The following is a 14797-nucleotide window of genomic DNA, read 5'->3' on the forward strand; positions in this document are numbered from 1 at the left end:
TATGTCACGCATATTGAATTACTGTTAAAAATACTATTTATTGTCTACCTTAAGAATCTGTCCTCCCTCTGGATATCTTCTTAATATATCCTTTAGAAAATCAACAAGTGGTGGAGTTGTTTGCCCAAAACGACCTAAAAACAAACAAATTAAATTTTTTAAAGCTGTGTATTATACTACTATGCACTTAATTTCAGATTTTAAAAAATAATAAACAATTTAAATTTTAAATTTAAAAAACAATAATTTCTTCAACTCAAGGCCTGTTACTGTAAAATCTTGTCTTTCCAGAATCAACTGTGAGAATCCTACATTATATATCTGTTAATTAAAAAAGGTGAAACAGCAGTCTTGATGTTGAAGTCAACGAGTTGTTTCATATCTAGATGAAATAAACTTGTGGGCTAAGTCTTTGCAATAGTTATACCACAATTCCAACTACTGGATGTTCAAAATTAGCAATTTCTAAAGGATTGCTAGTTTTTAAGTAGCAGGACAGTATTCCAGGGAAGCAGTGGCTCTAACTCTTTTATAGTCAGTGACGATCCCTACTGACAGCTACACACACAGGCACAGAAGGTTTTGGCTCTAATGTAAACCTCCTGTTCTGACATACTCTGGGCATGGACCTGGTGCCAGCCTTGGTGTTGCCAGGGTCTAATGTTGGAGGGAAAGGAGTCCCAGTATTATGAACATCTGCTCCAAGAGAAAAGTCTATCACAAAATGAAAGGTTCAATACTCTTTCAAACTCCAGTCTGAGACTGAAGGGCAGCTCCCTAAACCAAACCATAAAACATGTGCTTCAAACAAATAGCAATGATGCAATCCTCACAAGGAAAACAGACCCTAATGATGCCTCATCTAAAGGTTCCTTTTAAAATTATTAACAAGTAATTATTCTCTCCCTCTCTTTTACATATATACATGTGTTTATCAAGCACAAAGATTCAAACTTGCATATTATGTATATTCTGGAATAAAACACTAGGATGAAAAAAGCAAAGTGGGAAAAAGGAGACAAATAAGAATTCTATTTGTGGAGAAAGCATCAAGCAAAAACATCAAATATTTTGTCTTTAAAATTTTCTTGTGTCACTATATAAAATAACTTAATAGCATCAATGAAAAAATAAGCAAGAAATTGCAACTGACAGCTGAATGTGTGAAGTATTTAATAACTTCTGTTATTTCTGCACTATACAGAAGTATATGAAAGTCAATATGCAATATGCATACCTCCAAAATAAGGTGAACTGATTAACAGAAATTATCTAAAATCAAGTAACTGATCTTCTCTAAGTTGGACAGGCAGGTGGAAGTGTTTAAACAACACATTTCATTCACCATGGGAACCACTACAAAAACAGACAACTTCTAAGTGACAGGATTGAAAACAGACTTTGTTCTCTTTAAGAGCAGAGCTCTATGCATATCACAACAATTACTCTGGCTATAGGTCATTATTTACTGCATCCTATCAAAGGCTAAGCTGATTTTTCTTGAGTATTACAGCTGTTCATATTTAATACAAAACTGGTACCACAAATTTCAAGGAGAAACTTGTTCTACCACAAGGGCAGTCAGGCACTTAGGAGCCCAGAAAATGTGTGCAGTCTCCATCTTCTTTCCAAGCTCAACCAGATCAACCCTGAAAAGGCTGAAGTAAAAACCTCCTGATGTCCCTTCCAACATGTATTATTCTGGATCGTGTGAAAAGATCATGCATTATTTGATAGACACCAACAATGAATGAACACAAAGGGGAGATGGATAATCTTCAGAGTACTTCAGCTACCCATGTGCTTGGTCCTACTGACCACGCACTTCCAAGCTAGAAATTCAGAGCATGTCTTGATTCACCTGCTGTATGGAAAAATCTCTGAACTGGAAGACTTCAGAATGAACACAAAAGGTTCATACTGAAGCCTTCAGATGCTTTAGATTGACTTGACTTGCATCAGAGCTATGGGCCAGGAAAGGTTAAGCACTTTATCTAGACACAGATAGCTTACAGTGACATCTCTTCAGAAAATCTCCAACCCTCGGCACAAAAATACAGCAACCATTTTTCTTTCCCATGACAGATTTCTTAGGGCCACTACACTTTATTCTCTATACACTGACATGGCAGAAAATATGACTCTTTATTTAGTCTACCACAGCCTACACACAGAAAAACATCAGAGCAAGCAGTCAAGAATGACAGAACAAAAAAAGTTTGATATCATAGAACCATGAGGTCCATTTTCGTAGGTGTTTATTAATCACTACAGATTCTAGAGGAACTTCTGGTTAATATACAAACTTCCCTCTGTCACCAAAAATCCACAATCCAGTACATACATGCCTTGAACAGGCTAAGAAACACAACATTTTGCGAGACCAAATAAAATATCTGCATGAAAGGAAGGGTTTCCTTCTTCATCATGCCATCTGATGCCATTTAGTTCATTGCCTTACACTAAAGTTATTGTGAAAAGAATATTAATGCTAGCAGTCAAATAAAATAATCATGACAGATTTCAGTTAGAGCATTTCTGAACATATTCAGTTATCAAGATACCATATGAAAAGATATACCTTCAGGTTTTTTAATAAAAATTAAAGTAACAGACAGAATCAAAAGAAAACCAACTATCAAAGAAAAAACCCTAAAAACAACCAAAGAAATCCAGAAATTTTCATCAGTGTTATAATTTTTTTACATGGTGGTTACTGAACAGATATCCTTTCAGTGTCTGAATTGTTTTCAAATATCCAGCTCATTTTATATGAGACAAGGCAGCTACAACACTATTGAAAGGCAAGTCTTATTGATTCCAAAGGACAGCAATAACCTAAATTATATACATTATATCACAGGAAGAAAATAAACCAAGGCACTTAAAAAGAGGAGTTTAATTTTTCTAGAGCAGAATTAAAAGAACAAGTGACAAACCTAGGACTTACATGAAAAATAATTTCTTCCCATTTAAAGAAGATAAAAATTCAATTAACTCCCTATTGCATCAGAAAATGCTTTGAGTTTCTAGTTTTAAACAGAGACACATATTTTCCATACCTCCTCCTTTCAACCCTTTTGACTGAAGCTCTAGAAAAACTTGATTTTGAGACTTCTGAAGATCCACAATCTTGATACCATCAGATAACTGAAGGAAAAAATAAGACAGATTTTGGTCAGAAGTTTCAGTTTGGTAATAACAGGACTTAAACAAATCAGGTGGAAAAAATGCTTGTAGAAGCATACTAAGAGTAAGCAACGGCCTCTTGTTTCTACAACTGAAAAAGTTTTGTATTCAGGGAAGTTCTGGAAACATAAAACCAAAGCAGTTATTGTTCTAAGGTGCATGCCCACAAAAAAAATTAACATATACAGGAAGTATATGGTCTGTATACTCCACAAGTACATCTGGGTATGCAACTTCATAGGGGGCTTAAACTAATTAATATCAGCTCAAAGCAGCTGGCAAGACACTGTGTAGAGACAAAAGCGTGTCAGAGAAACACCCCTGAAGAATTCAACAGCTTCATCCCCCACTACCTCTACATGCAGACTCACCACGCACGATCAAGGTTGAAGGGACCACTGAAAGTCACCTAATCCAGCCTGCAGTGCCCCATCAGGAACATCATAGAGAAACTGAGGCAAACTAAGCAACACATTCCTTAGCAGCCATTGGGAAAACTATTACGTAATCATAGCACATAAAGGTTTTGATGCAATTCTAGTTTCATATGTGTATCTCATTCATATACAAATTGTTGCTAGAAAACTCATATAAGACACGTTATCCTGCATGCAACAACAAATGCAGAATTAGAAGGCCACTGTACTAATTAGAAACTACATTAAGATTTTATTATGTGAAATTATATTATTATATTAGTGTCAGTTTATAGTAGATTTTGGGAATACTTCCTCACTTTGATGGGTAAGAACAAATCACGAGAAAGCACTTGGTGTTTACACAGACATAGATGCTTACAATCTAACTACATTTAGTAAAAGACAGCCCTAGTCCAGAGTATGCAATCATTATTTAACAACATTAGTAAGAAAATAAATTTACATTCCTTTTTACTTACACCAGTTTTAAATAATGATTAAAACAACAGTGGGTTTATTGTAAAACTGCAGAAATACTGTACTTGAGTCGAACTTTCTCAAGACATAAAATTGAGTATAACTACCCTGAAATCACTAAAATAAATCAATCCACAGAATGCTGGAACCTATCACCAAGCATTAAAAGGACACACTAACCTAATATTCTAAGGTAAAATTTTTGTACCGAGACACCACTAGAAACTTGGGCATTGAATAGATCCAAATCAATAGTTTAATATGGTAAGGGACTATGAGAGAAAAAGATACTGGACTTTACTTAACATCTGTAAATTGCACATAACTGTTCCCATGGAAAAAAAATTATTTATGAATGAATATTCTACTACTCATAAAATTTAAAAAATCATTTGATGCCAGTAAACAGGAGATCAAAAGTTTATAAAGGACTTTCAAATTTGCTAAAATACAGAATAAATATTCTTATATATATTCTAATTTATTATTTAAAAAACACCAAACAAACAGTACAGCAATTACAGTCAGCTTACCGACTGTTCCCTGCAAAAGATAAGTTTTCTGTGCCAGTCAGACCTTTGCTTCCAGGCAAATTTTAGAAAGTGATACAGAGTTCGTCCTCCAAAACAGGAAGGCCAGGTGAGAACAAAATCAAGGACACACAAAACCAGGCAAGAAAACAAAATACAAACTACACAGGCAGTTTGCCTCAAACCTGAGCTCTCAAAGAATGCTTGTCTTGCCCTGGTTCTTACAAGCTTCCTGACAATACAACCAACATGTGTATCTTTCCTTGTATCATAGAATTGTTTGGGTTGGCATGGGACATTTAAAGAACATGCAGTTCTACTATTGCCATGAACAGGAACTACAGCAGGTCTCTCAAAGCTCCATCTAACCTGTGCGTCAACACATCCAGTCATGGGGAATCCACAACTTCTCTGGGCAACTTGTTTCAGTGTCTTATCCTCATCCTAAAAAATTTCTTCCTTGTGCCCAGTCTAAACTTATCCTCTTCTGGTTTAAAGCCGTTGTCCCTTGTCCTGTCAGGCCTTGGCAGAAGTATCTTTCCATCTTTCCTATAAGCCCCCATTATATATAAAAAGGCCACAATAAGGTTTCCCTAGAGCTCTCTCTTCTCTACACCTTTGCAAATCCCCTTGTCCTATTTAACACTAATTTCCAACCTCCTCTCTCTCCCCTCCTTGCCTCTACTCATCCCATCCCACCAGGTCTCCAGGTTCCCATTTCCCAAGAGCACAGCTGGAAGCACACAAAGCAATACTGAAAGACTGACACGAGGCTGATGCCTTCAACAGAACAAGGGCATTCATTCATTCATTCATTCATTCGACTCTCTCCTGTGCCCAGACCTCAATTCTGAACTTGCCACTTTCATCTCACTGTGATGTCAACTCTGCTCTTGAAACTGGCCAGAATGGCAGGAGGGCAGAGCAAACACATCAGCATTCTCCGGTCAATTTCTGCTCTCCCCAACAACTCCGCAAAGAACTCAGGATTAACCACACGGACAACTTCAGGGAAAGAATAAATAAATAAATAAATAAATAAACATACACAAAAACTCGGACTATAAAAGCTGGCACCACCAAGAGCGGTATGAGGGTCGTGCAAAGGACCTCGGTGCCTCCCACGAGAGGAACACCTCCGGAGGCGCACACGCCGCGCTGCCCACGCAGGACACGAGTCCCGGGTGGGGACTGCCCGCAGCCCGGCGCTGCCGGAGGCGCCGGCCCCGCCCGCCCTCACCTCTCTGCCGCGGTGCCACAGGCGCTGCTCGCCGGGGGGCGGCCCGGCCTCCGCCTCGATCCGCCTCTTCACGTCCCGCACGGCCGCGGACGGCGGCAGCTCGAAGGTCCTGCAGCCCAGGCAGTCATGGAGGACGGTCACCCGGGCCAGCCTGCGGCAACACGACAGACACTAGATGAGAAAAGACTCGCAGCGCCGCCGCCCGCTCGCTTCCCCCTCGGGCACCGCGGAGGCCCGAGACTGGCGCCGGAGCCTGCAGGGTGCAGCGACGGGCGGGCGGGCGCCTGTCCCGCTCTCCGAGGGGAAGCGGCCAAGCCGATCCCGCTGCCTCCCGGCCCAGCCCGCACTCACATCCCGCCGCCGCACACAAAGGACCGCTACCCGGCCCGCCGGCGGCGCTCCCCGCACGGGGAAGGGGTGGGGCCCGCCGCCCGGGGCCCGCGCCGCGGAGGAGGCGGAGGAGAAGGCGGGAGCGGCGGGAGTGCCGCCCTGAGAGCCACGGCCGTGGCTGCGGAGGTGCGGCAGGGCCCGGCGGCTCCTCAGCCTGGGCACACGGAGGCGTTTCCCGGCTCCCCTCGGCCTGGTGCCCCCGGGCCCTCAGGAGAGAGAGCTCGGGCGCCGGGAGGGAGGCAGAGGCTGCAACTTCGCATGTACGGCGTGGGCCCTGGCTGAGGGTAGGATCCAGAGATGGTACCGCAGGCACATCCTTCCTTCGGCAGGGAAGCAAGCTGGTAGTTCACGTAATTCACAGCATTCAGGCACCACCGTTTGGAGCACACATCGTTACAGCTGATAAACTTCATTGTTTCTCAGGGATGCAAAACACAGAAGGAAACACACCTTTTCTGCTCTCTGTCGGAGAGCCTGTCAGAGTTCCTACATCCTGCCCTATCTCACAGGGTGTATGTCAAGTCCATTCAAGACCTAAGGAAAGTGCTTTCTCTCCTGAAAGGTGAGCCTTAGCCTGCCTGTGATCCCAATGAGTTGAGGGGGCACTTTGAGAAATTTGTGGAGGGGCCAGTAGAAAGGCTAGTGTTCGTCCTGCACAAAGCTCTGTGCCCAGGGCCGTGGGCTGTGCATCAGTGAGGGGCTGAACAGCAGCCCCGCTTCCCAGGAGCTGGGGGATACCAGGCTTTCCAGATCAAGGAAAGTGAGTCTCTGCTCAGTGCTGATGAGGCTGGGTCTAGGATACTGTGACCAGGACATAGTGGTGTTTTGGGCTTGCTTTGTTCCCAGGCAGAGGGTTACTGACAGGGTCAGGCCCCCAAAGCATGTCACCTAAAAGGAGTATAGGAGAGGAGTTGGGGGGTTTAGTCTGAGGATAAGGAGACCATAGGGTGCAGTAACGTCCTGCATATACCTGAAGGACAATTTCAAAGGCCATGGACCTGAGCTCTGCTTAGTAGTGCAAGACTAACAAGGGGCAGTGGCAACAAATTGTAGCTTGGTAGGTTCTCATGAAAATCCTGTCACTAAGAGGGGAGCTGTCTAGAGGTACATGGCTGACCTGAACCAATACTGATCCTCCTGCTTTGACCAAAAATATAGACTACAGACCTCCAGCCAACAGTTCCACTTCATTCCAGTGGGTCATCAATTCCAATCCATGACTAAACTAAAAACATTTAAGACCTAACTCAATGACAGGGAGCTAAAACTGATGCTTGACCGCCAAAGGCAACAGAGTTTCTGTGGAAGGGGAAAAAGACACAATGAACCTTTGCAGAAAGTGTATCAAGCTGAGGAAAAAAAAAAAAAAAAAAGCCCACTGAAATTGATAGAAAGCTAAAAAACCCGCAAAGATCTGGTGGATCAGGATCCAACATGGTATCTAAGTAGGTAGATACCAGTGCTACAACAACTGATTTTATTAATCTGCAATATTTGTATATTGAATTCTACAAGACTATAAGAAAATGTTGACAATATTGTGGATCTGATCATGCTTTCACCAGAAATAATAAAAAACTATTGTAACATAAACAAGATGTCTCTCTTTGCTTTGGTTTAGGACTTTGATCATTTTTCTATTGTTTTGTCCTTTCAGCTTTCCATTTTGTTACATCCCCTTCAGAGTTCATCATCACAGAATTTTTCTACTATGTCCAAAAGCATGAGAAGGCTGCTTTCTAATTTCTTAATGTTTATCTTTTTATGTCTTAATACCTGCAGAAGGGACACAAATGAGGATGACTGGGCAAAATGTAAGGAGTTGAAACCCAATGCAGTTCCATCCATATTAGCTACTAAAATACTCCCCAGACCAGTTGTGAAGCACCAAGCCAAGCTGGCAACATCTAATTCTTCTTCTCTGCTTGGGATCACGGGAGGAATTTAGCATCCTGTGAAGCATGCACAAGTGTTTGAATGGGACAAAGCTATCTCAAGTAACAGCCACCTCTCCTTATGAAAGTTCTCAAATGGTGGGAGACACATTTGGGGCCATGGACCATCCTGCTGTCAGTGCCAGGCTGAAGTTCCCCAACCTATGTGATGTCACATGACAATACTCACAAATTATGTCCTGTGATGATTTAACATTAATATTACAGGAAAAATACTTTGTGTACCACAGATTCTGTCTAGTATGTGACCTCTTAGTAGAAGGGAAGAGTTGGGAAGAACTGGTAATACAGAAGTGGAATCTTTCAAGGTTCTGGACAAAGGAGTTGGACTCTTGAGCTATTGGAAATTAGCCATGCCTGTTCTCACAAATCAGATCCCCTTACTTTTTCTTCATTTTTAAATAAAAATATCCTAGAAATTGATGATACAGAAATCACACTGACTGACGGGGAAAAAAAAAAAAGACAGTACATGTTCCAGCTTGCAGATTTTTGCAACAACAACAACAAAAATAAATTTTAAAATCTCACTTATCCATTTGAAAACAGAGCTTGGAATCTGGGTAATCCTAGCAAAGCTCAAGGTATCATGTACAAATTTGTTATGCAGAACTACTGAAAATGATTTTATATGACAATGTTTCAAAAAAAATCATTTGACCTTACCAGCTAGGAATTTTTTGGCTATTCATGGTAATTTAAAAAAACCAAACCAACCAACTTTTACATATAAAAGGGTTGCATTTGATTTGAGAGTTTTTAAATATTATATATAGATTTTCCTATGCTAACAATTTTATACCCACTTTTCCAAGCAAAAAAGCATTTAGATTTAAAAATACATATGGAAAATTCTCCTGTGGCTATAAATAAATTCTATTTGGTTCAGAATGAAGTCATATAACCTATACAAGAAGAGACATGCAATAAAAAAGAAATACAAAAAAAATTTAACAATCTCTGCAACATAACATTCTTTTTATAAAATGAAAACCATTTTCACAGTAACACTTCCTTGAAGACATTCTGCATTGTAGAATCATCTCATATTTCCAATTATTTAAAATAAGACTGCAGTAGAAGGAAAAAGATGGATGCAAGTCCCGTCCATCCTGTCAGTTGATTAGAAAGATGGAATGAAGTCTACAAAAAGAGTGTATGCTGTGATAAGATACAGACGTGATTAGGTCACTCCTACCAGAGGAAAACCGCTGCAGCACAGCAGCTTCCAGCACAGCAAGTAACATTCTGCAGTGCAGGCAGGCAAGGAGCAATGACTCAACAACTTCATCTGGGTTTGAGACAGTGCACACCAAATTTACAGCAAAGCTTTCTATGACACAGCAGGCACTGACCTTCATTCTTAAATCAACTCCTTAAATGTTACCAGCAGATGTTTTAAACATTGCACTGTAGGTATTTTCCAGCAGTCAGAGATTAAAGATTGCATTGGTCTGTAGTCACTGCTAGGAGATTGCTTTCCCCTTGGTTACTAATGCCTTTTCAAGAAGTTTGAAAATAAGCCTTCCATTTGTTGATGACACATGTGCTAGTCATTAGCAAGCCACCCACTACTTTATAGTTTCTGTTTCCTTTGAACAGCTCCACTAACTATTTTTTTTCTAGCTGGAGTTCTATCCAGTACAAATGGCCAAAAAAACCCCCAACCTATGGCATGTGAAGTGTTTGAGTCAAACAAACATCTCCTTTTTCCTCAGATCTATTACACAAATTTGATATTTTGATGAGACAATTTATTTTAGATTGGTGCAGTGAGTTTAAATAAATACTCCAACTTTGCACCCCTCATGTGAAACCATTAGCAGTTTCTAAGCAAAATACCTACATGACCATAGCTTAGTCAAACATTGAAGAACTGAAGTATTATCTTACTGCTTTTTCAAGCTGATGTGTCTCTAAACATCAAATATCAACAGAACAGGATACTTTTGAATACTACTAAAAACAAGGAAAACCATGAAAGGTACAGAGACAAGAAACAGACATTTATTTTCTGTTATATTAATGATATTAGATAATAAATCATTATCTAATGATTTTGTTGTCTCTGTGATTTGCTTTAGTGTTCAAGTGAGTTCCTTGATGGCACTAAGCCAATTCTATGGAAAATACTCAAATGACCTATGAAAGTTGTTTCAGTTTATTCTTTGCAAATAAAGAGCAAAGCAAGAAGGCAAAAATAAATTACAAAATTTCAAAATCTCAAATGCTGACGTAAAATTTCCTCTTTGATCCACCTTTAAGGAAATGCTGCTTTAAGCTAAGTCCTTGAAGATAACAACTATAGAGCAGTAACCAGGACTCCACAAATTTAAATTACTGAGAATCACAGTTTTCAATTCCAGATGGTCCAAATAACAAAATACCAGTACAAAATGTTTGACATTTCCAATTATGCCAAAGATTAAACCAAATGATAAAAATAAACTTCTCAATTGCTCTTTAGGGATTGCAATAGGAGGGACTACAGTGTTGCAAGAGCTGATGTTGGCATACATTTTTTAATAAGCAATATGTTAAATTGCTGGTGGTATTTTCTTTTTGGCCTTTGGTGCCAATAAGAGACAGATTCAGAACATCCACGCTAACCTTGAAACATCAAAAGAGCAGAGCATAAATTTGCAAATTGAATTGAATAATGTAGGTTCCTAAGCACATTCATTAACCCAGGCCTAGGTTTTGTTCTCCATTTAGGACACAGATTTATCAGGTTATTAAAGCTGGGGTTTTTCCATACTACCTTAAGACATTTTTCCTATTTTAATTTCAGAGCTAATGAAGCTACTATCTTCCCACTGAGGAAAATCAACTCAGTAACTAAAATGGCCCAGATTACACATGCATTAAACATTTTAAGTGGTACAGTAAATTCACGAATACAAGCCGCACTGAGTATAAGCCGCATCTCTGGGTGTTGGCAAACATTTCAGTTTTTGTCCATAAATAAGCCGCACCTGAATATAAGCCGCTCTGTCGTTCGCAGCGAGGACCCACGTGCAACAAAGTTACCAATTAGTAACAGAACCGCGGGAGGGTGGGGCTTACTGGCTGAGCTAAGGCTGTGCAGGCTCGGCCCGCTCGGGGCTACCGATGGGGCCAGGTGGCCCAGCGCAGCGCTGCCACTTGGGGCTGGCCACCGCCGCTGCCGCTGGGCTCGGGGCTGGCCGCCACTCGGGGCCGGCTGCCGCTCAGGGCCGCCTACCGCTGCCACTGGGCTCAGTCACCCCAGGCTGGCGCTGCCCCATGGTGGCAGGCAGGGACGGAGCTTCCCCCGCTCCTACGGCAGTGGCGGCGGGCGGGGACGGAGCTTTCCCGCGCCCGTGGCACCGGCGGCGGGCAGAGACGGAGTTTCTCCGCTCCTGCCGCAGCGGCGGCGGGCCAGGATGGAGCCTGCCTGCTCCTGCCGCGGCGGGCGGGGACAGAGCACCCCACCTCCTCCCCGAGCCACGGCAATGGCGGCGTGCCCCCCCCCCCCATCTCTCCCCTGGGCTGCGGCAGAGGAGGGAAGAGAGCTCTCCCGCCTCTCTCCCCGCCCCCCGTGCTGCCTGCAGGGAGCCAGGGCAACAGAGTAACACTGTAACAATCGCGGAATACCGGCTTTTACTGGCAGGTGCTTGGCTTGGCACCCTGGCTGGCACGTCTGGGGTTATAAATGTCAGAAAATTATTCACATATTAGCCACCCCCGAGTATTAGCCGCACTTCCGGGTTTCCACCAAAATTTTTGTCAAATTGCTGCGGCTTGTATTTGTGAAATTACTGTATTTACTGATCCCTATTTTTTCTGAATACTGCACCTAATCATGCTCCAAAGTTTCATAACATCTTCTAGGCATCAGTGAACAGAGTCCTTTGTATTTAGGGAGAACTAGAATATAAAATAGAAGGAAATACAAGACAAGTAGTCGTAATCATTGTGGAAAAACACAACTTCAAGACTTCTGCAACTGTCTCTTCATCAGATAGTGGATGATATCCAGCAATATCCTTCCAGATAGTACTAGCTCTTTTCCACCTCTGTATTAGTCCTGTCTCACTCATAACATAGGTCCATACAGAAATACAAGCTACAATTTGTCCTGCAGGAAACAGAAGGACAGGTGGCACAGAAGAAGAAACATGAGTCACATGTAAGGCCTAGTAAGAGGAAGGGAGGAAAAGGGGAAGAAAGCACACAGGTCATCCTCTTCTGGGTAAACACAGGGAAGTGAAAAAATCCTCAGAGATGCCCAGATGTATAAGATTTGCATGAGAAGGGCCTAGTTAATTAACCTACAAAAAACCAGAAAGATTCAAACCCCCAAATTTTCTATCCCACCATCACATGGGAAACAAAATATTTAAGTTCCATGAATTTTCACAGAATTACCCAGGGAGCCAGTGGAACAGACCCTGAAAAAGTAGTCAGCTGTTGCTAACAAACACTGTCTAACACAATACAAAGCCCCCTTCTCAAGACACAGGAAAAAGCAGAGAACATTAAAGAACTGCACATCAAGGGAGATTCTGCCGATTGTCAGGCTGAGGGTGGAAGCTGTCTTCTTCCTGCAGGCCCACTGACAGCAGATAAGAACACTTATAGATACAACTTAATGTTTTGTAACTTACAACAATTAAACACTTATCTGATAAAATTTGTTTAGACACCGTTCACTCAAAGAATTTGCTTTGCATTTTAGCTGTTGGCAAGATTATACATTCATCCTATACAATATGTTGAATTCAGAGTTAGGCAAGCACAGGAAGGAAACTTTCACTTGTTTACAAAAAGTGCTATAGTGAATGGAGACTGTAAATTGAAAGTTAGACTATGAACCCTTTAGTCACAGGAGTTTTTTCAAGCAGTTCTCATTAATTTCATGGAGACAATTCATAAGTGAATGAAGTAGAACCTGGCACCTATATAATATTTTATAATTTAAAAAATCATTTCACCTTTAAAAGCAGCAATTTTGTACAAACACTAGGTAAGTTTTGTATTTCTTTAAACTACTGACCATGGATGTTTGAGCAAGAACATGCTGGCCTAACAATAAATTTTTTCAGGAGGTTTTTCGTTTGGTTGGTGGATTTTTACCTGTTCTTATCCTTGATCTCCATTGTCTCTTTTTCTTTGATATCTTCTTGATAGGAACATGAAGCAGATATTGGATTTATAAATTAGAAAGTTGTTTTTTAATCCTTTTTGCTTATCATCTCTTCAGCGGACACCAGAAAGCCCAAGCATATGAAAGTCAACTCAGTATTTACTCCATGCCTTTTCTACCCAAGATGTCTTTGTGTATCACCATCTGCTACTTCTCCAGTTTTCTTTTAAAGCCACTTGCTAAATTTTTCACAGAAGTTCATTCTCGTATAAACAAGAACAGATGCAACAGGACAGATCTCAGAAAGCAAAGAGGTCTGTTCAGTTTCTTTAACATAGCCTGAATTCCAGCTATATCCTTGTGCAATTGATTTACGTTGATCTTCTTGAAAAGAAGTGGGATTCTGGAAGAGCAGGATTCTGCAAGCTGCTATTTCTGCTTTGTCTTCCGTTTTTTTTGGAAGCAGGCACAGTTGGAAGGGTATTAGTGAGGCCCAAAGTCTAACATATCTTCTCCATCACACCTGCTAGAAGATACTTCTTAACATCAACTCAGGAGTTCTGGAAGAAGAGACACAAAGGAAAAGGGGAGGGCCATTAATACAAAACACAGTTGAACCGAAGGGTATGAAAAAGCCATTTCCTTTGAGGGCATAGTTGCAGTTACCAGGATTGAGTCACGATGCTAATTATAAACTGCCTTGTGTGCTGTGTGTACGCACACGGAGGGAGAGCTGACACAGAGCAGTGAGGTTTCCTGCTTCTCCTCCAGTTTAATACCATACAATCAGCACGGTGACAAACACGCAGAGCTTTAAGTATGCTGACTGAATGGGTGTCATGGTTTAATGCCAACTGGCAACTAAGCACCCAGCAGCTGCTCACTCCCTCCCAGTGGGATGGGGAGCAGAACAAGGGGAAAAGGTAAAATCTGTGGGTTAAGAACAGCTTAATAATTGAAATTATCATTAATATTAATAAAAATGAAATAATGGCAATTCAAAGAAATATAGCAAAAAGACAGACAGAAATAAAAACCAAGAAAGAAAAGTGATGCACAAAACAACTTCTTACCCTCCGCTGACCAGTGCCCAGCCCATCCCTGAGCAGAGATCCATCCCTCATGGCCAATACCTCCCAGTCTATATAGTCAACCTGATGTTCTATGGTCTGGAACATCCCTTCAGCCCCTTTGTCTCAGCTGTCCTGGCTCTGTTCCCTCACAATTTCTTGTGCACCTCCTTGCTGTCAAAGCACAGAAAACTGAAAAAAACCTTGATTTAAACTAAGCATCACTGAGCAGCAGTGGCAACATCAGTAAGTTATCAACATTATTCTCATACTGAATTCAAAACCACAGTGCTGTACCAGCTACTAGGAAGAAAATTAACTCTATTCCAGCCAAAACCAGTATGACTGGCAGCTGTTCAAGGATATTTATTTCTCTACACTAGATATTACAGTCCAGATATAAAATTATGCCATTAGGGA

At 41.3% G+C, this 14797-nt stretch overlaps 1 protein-coding gene across 2 annotated transcripts in view; it reads right to left on the minus strand.

The window, feature by feature from the left end:
• Positions 1-13502, minus strand: part of SACS (sacsin molecular chaperone) — a 41002-nt gene extending 27500 nt beyond the window's left edge. The window contains exons 1-4 of one of the 2 annotated variants that reach the window (XM_033052015.1): positions 13298-13502; positions 5856-6006; positions 3063-3150; positions 49-134 (exon numbers count right to left, since the gene is read on the minus strand). In XM_033052015.1, the coding sequence (XP_032907906.1) occupies positions 49-134; positions 3063-3150; positions 5856-6006; positions 13298-13320 (348 nt within the window). In that variant the 5' untranslated portion in view covers positions 13321-13502. Of the gene's footprint in view, positions 1-48; positions 135-3062; positions 3151-5855; positions 6007-6206; positions 6274-13297 lie in introns of those variants that run through there. The other variant, XM_033052016.2, reaches the window with a different exon arrangement.
• Positions 13503-14797: the final 1295 nt, after the last annotated feature.

Source organism: Catharus ustulatus, chromosome 2 (assembly GCF_009819885.2).
Source record: "Catharus ustulatus isolate bCatUst1 chromosome 2, bCatUst1.pri.v2, whole genome shotgun sequence".
Taxonomy (NCBI): domain Eukaryota; kingdom Metazoa; phylum Chordata; class Aves; order Passeriformes; family Turdidae; genus Catharus; species Catharus ustulatus.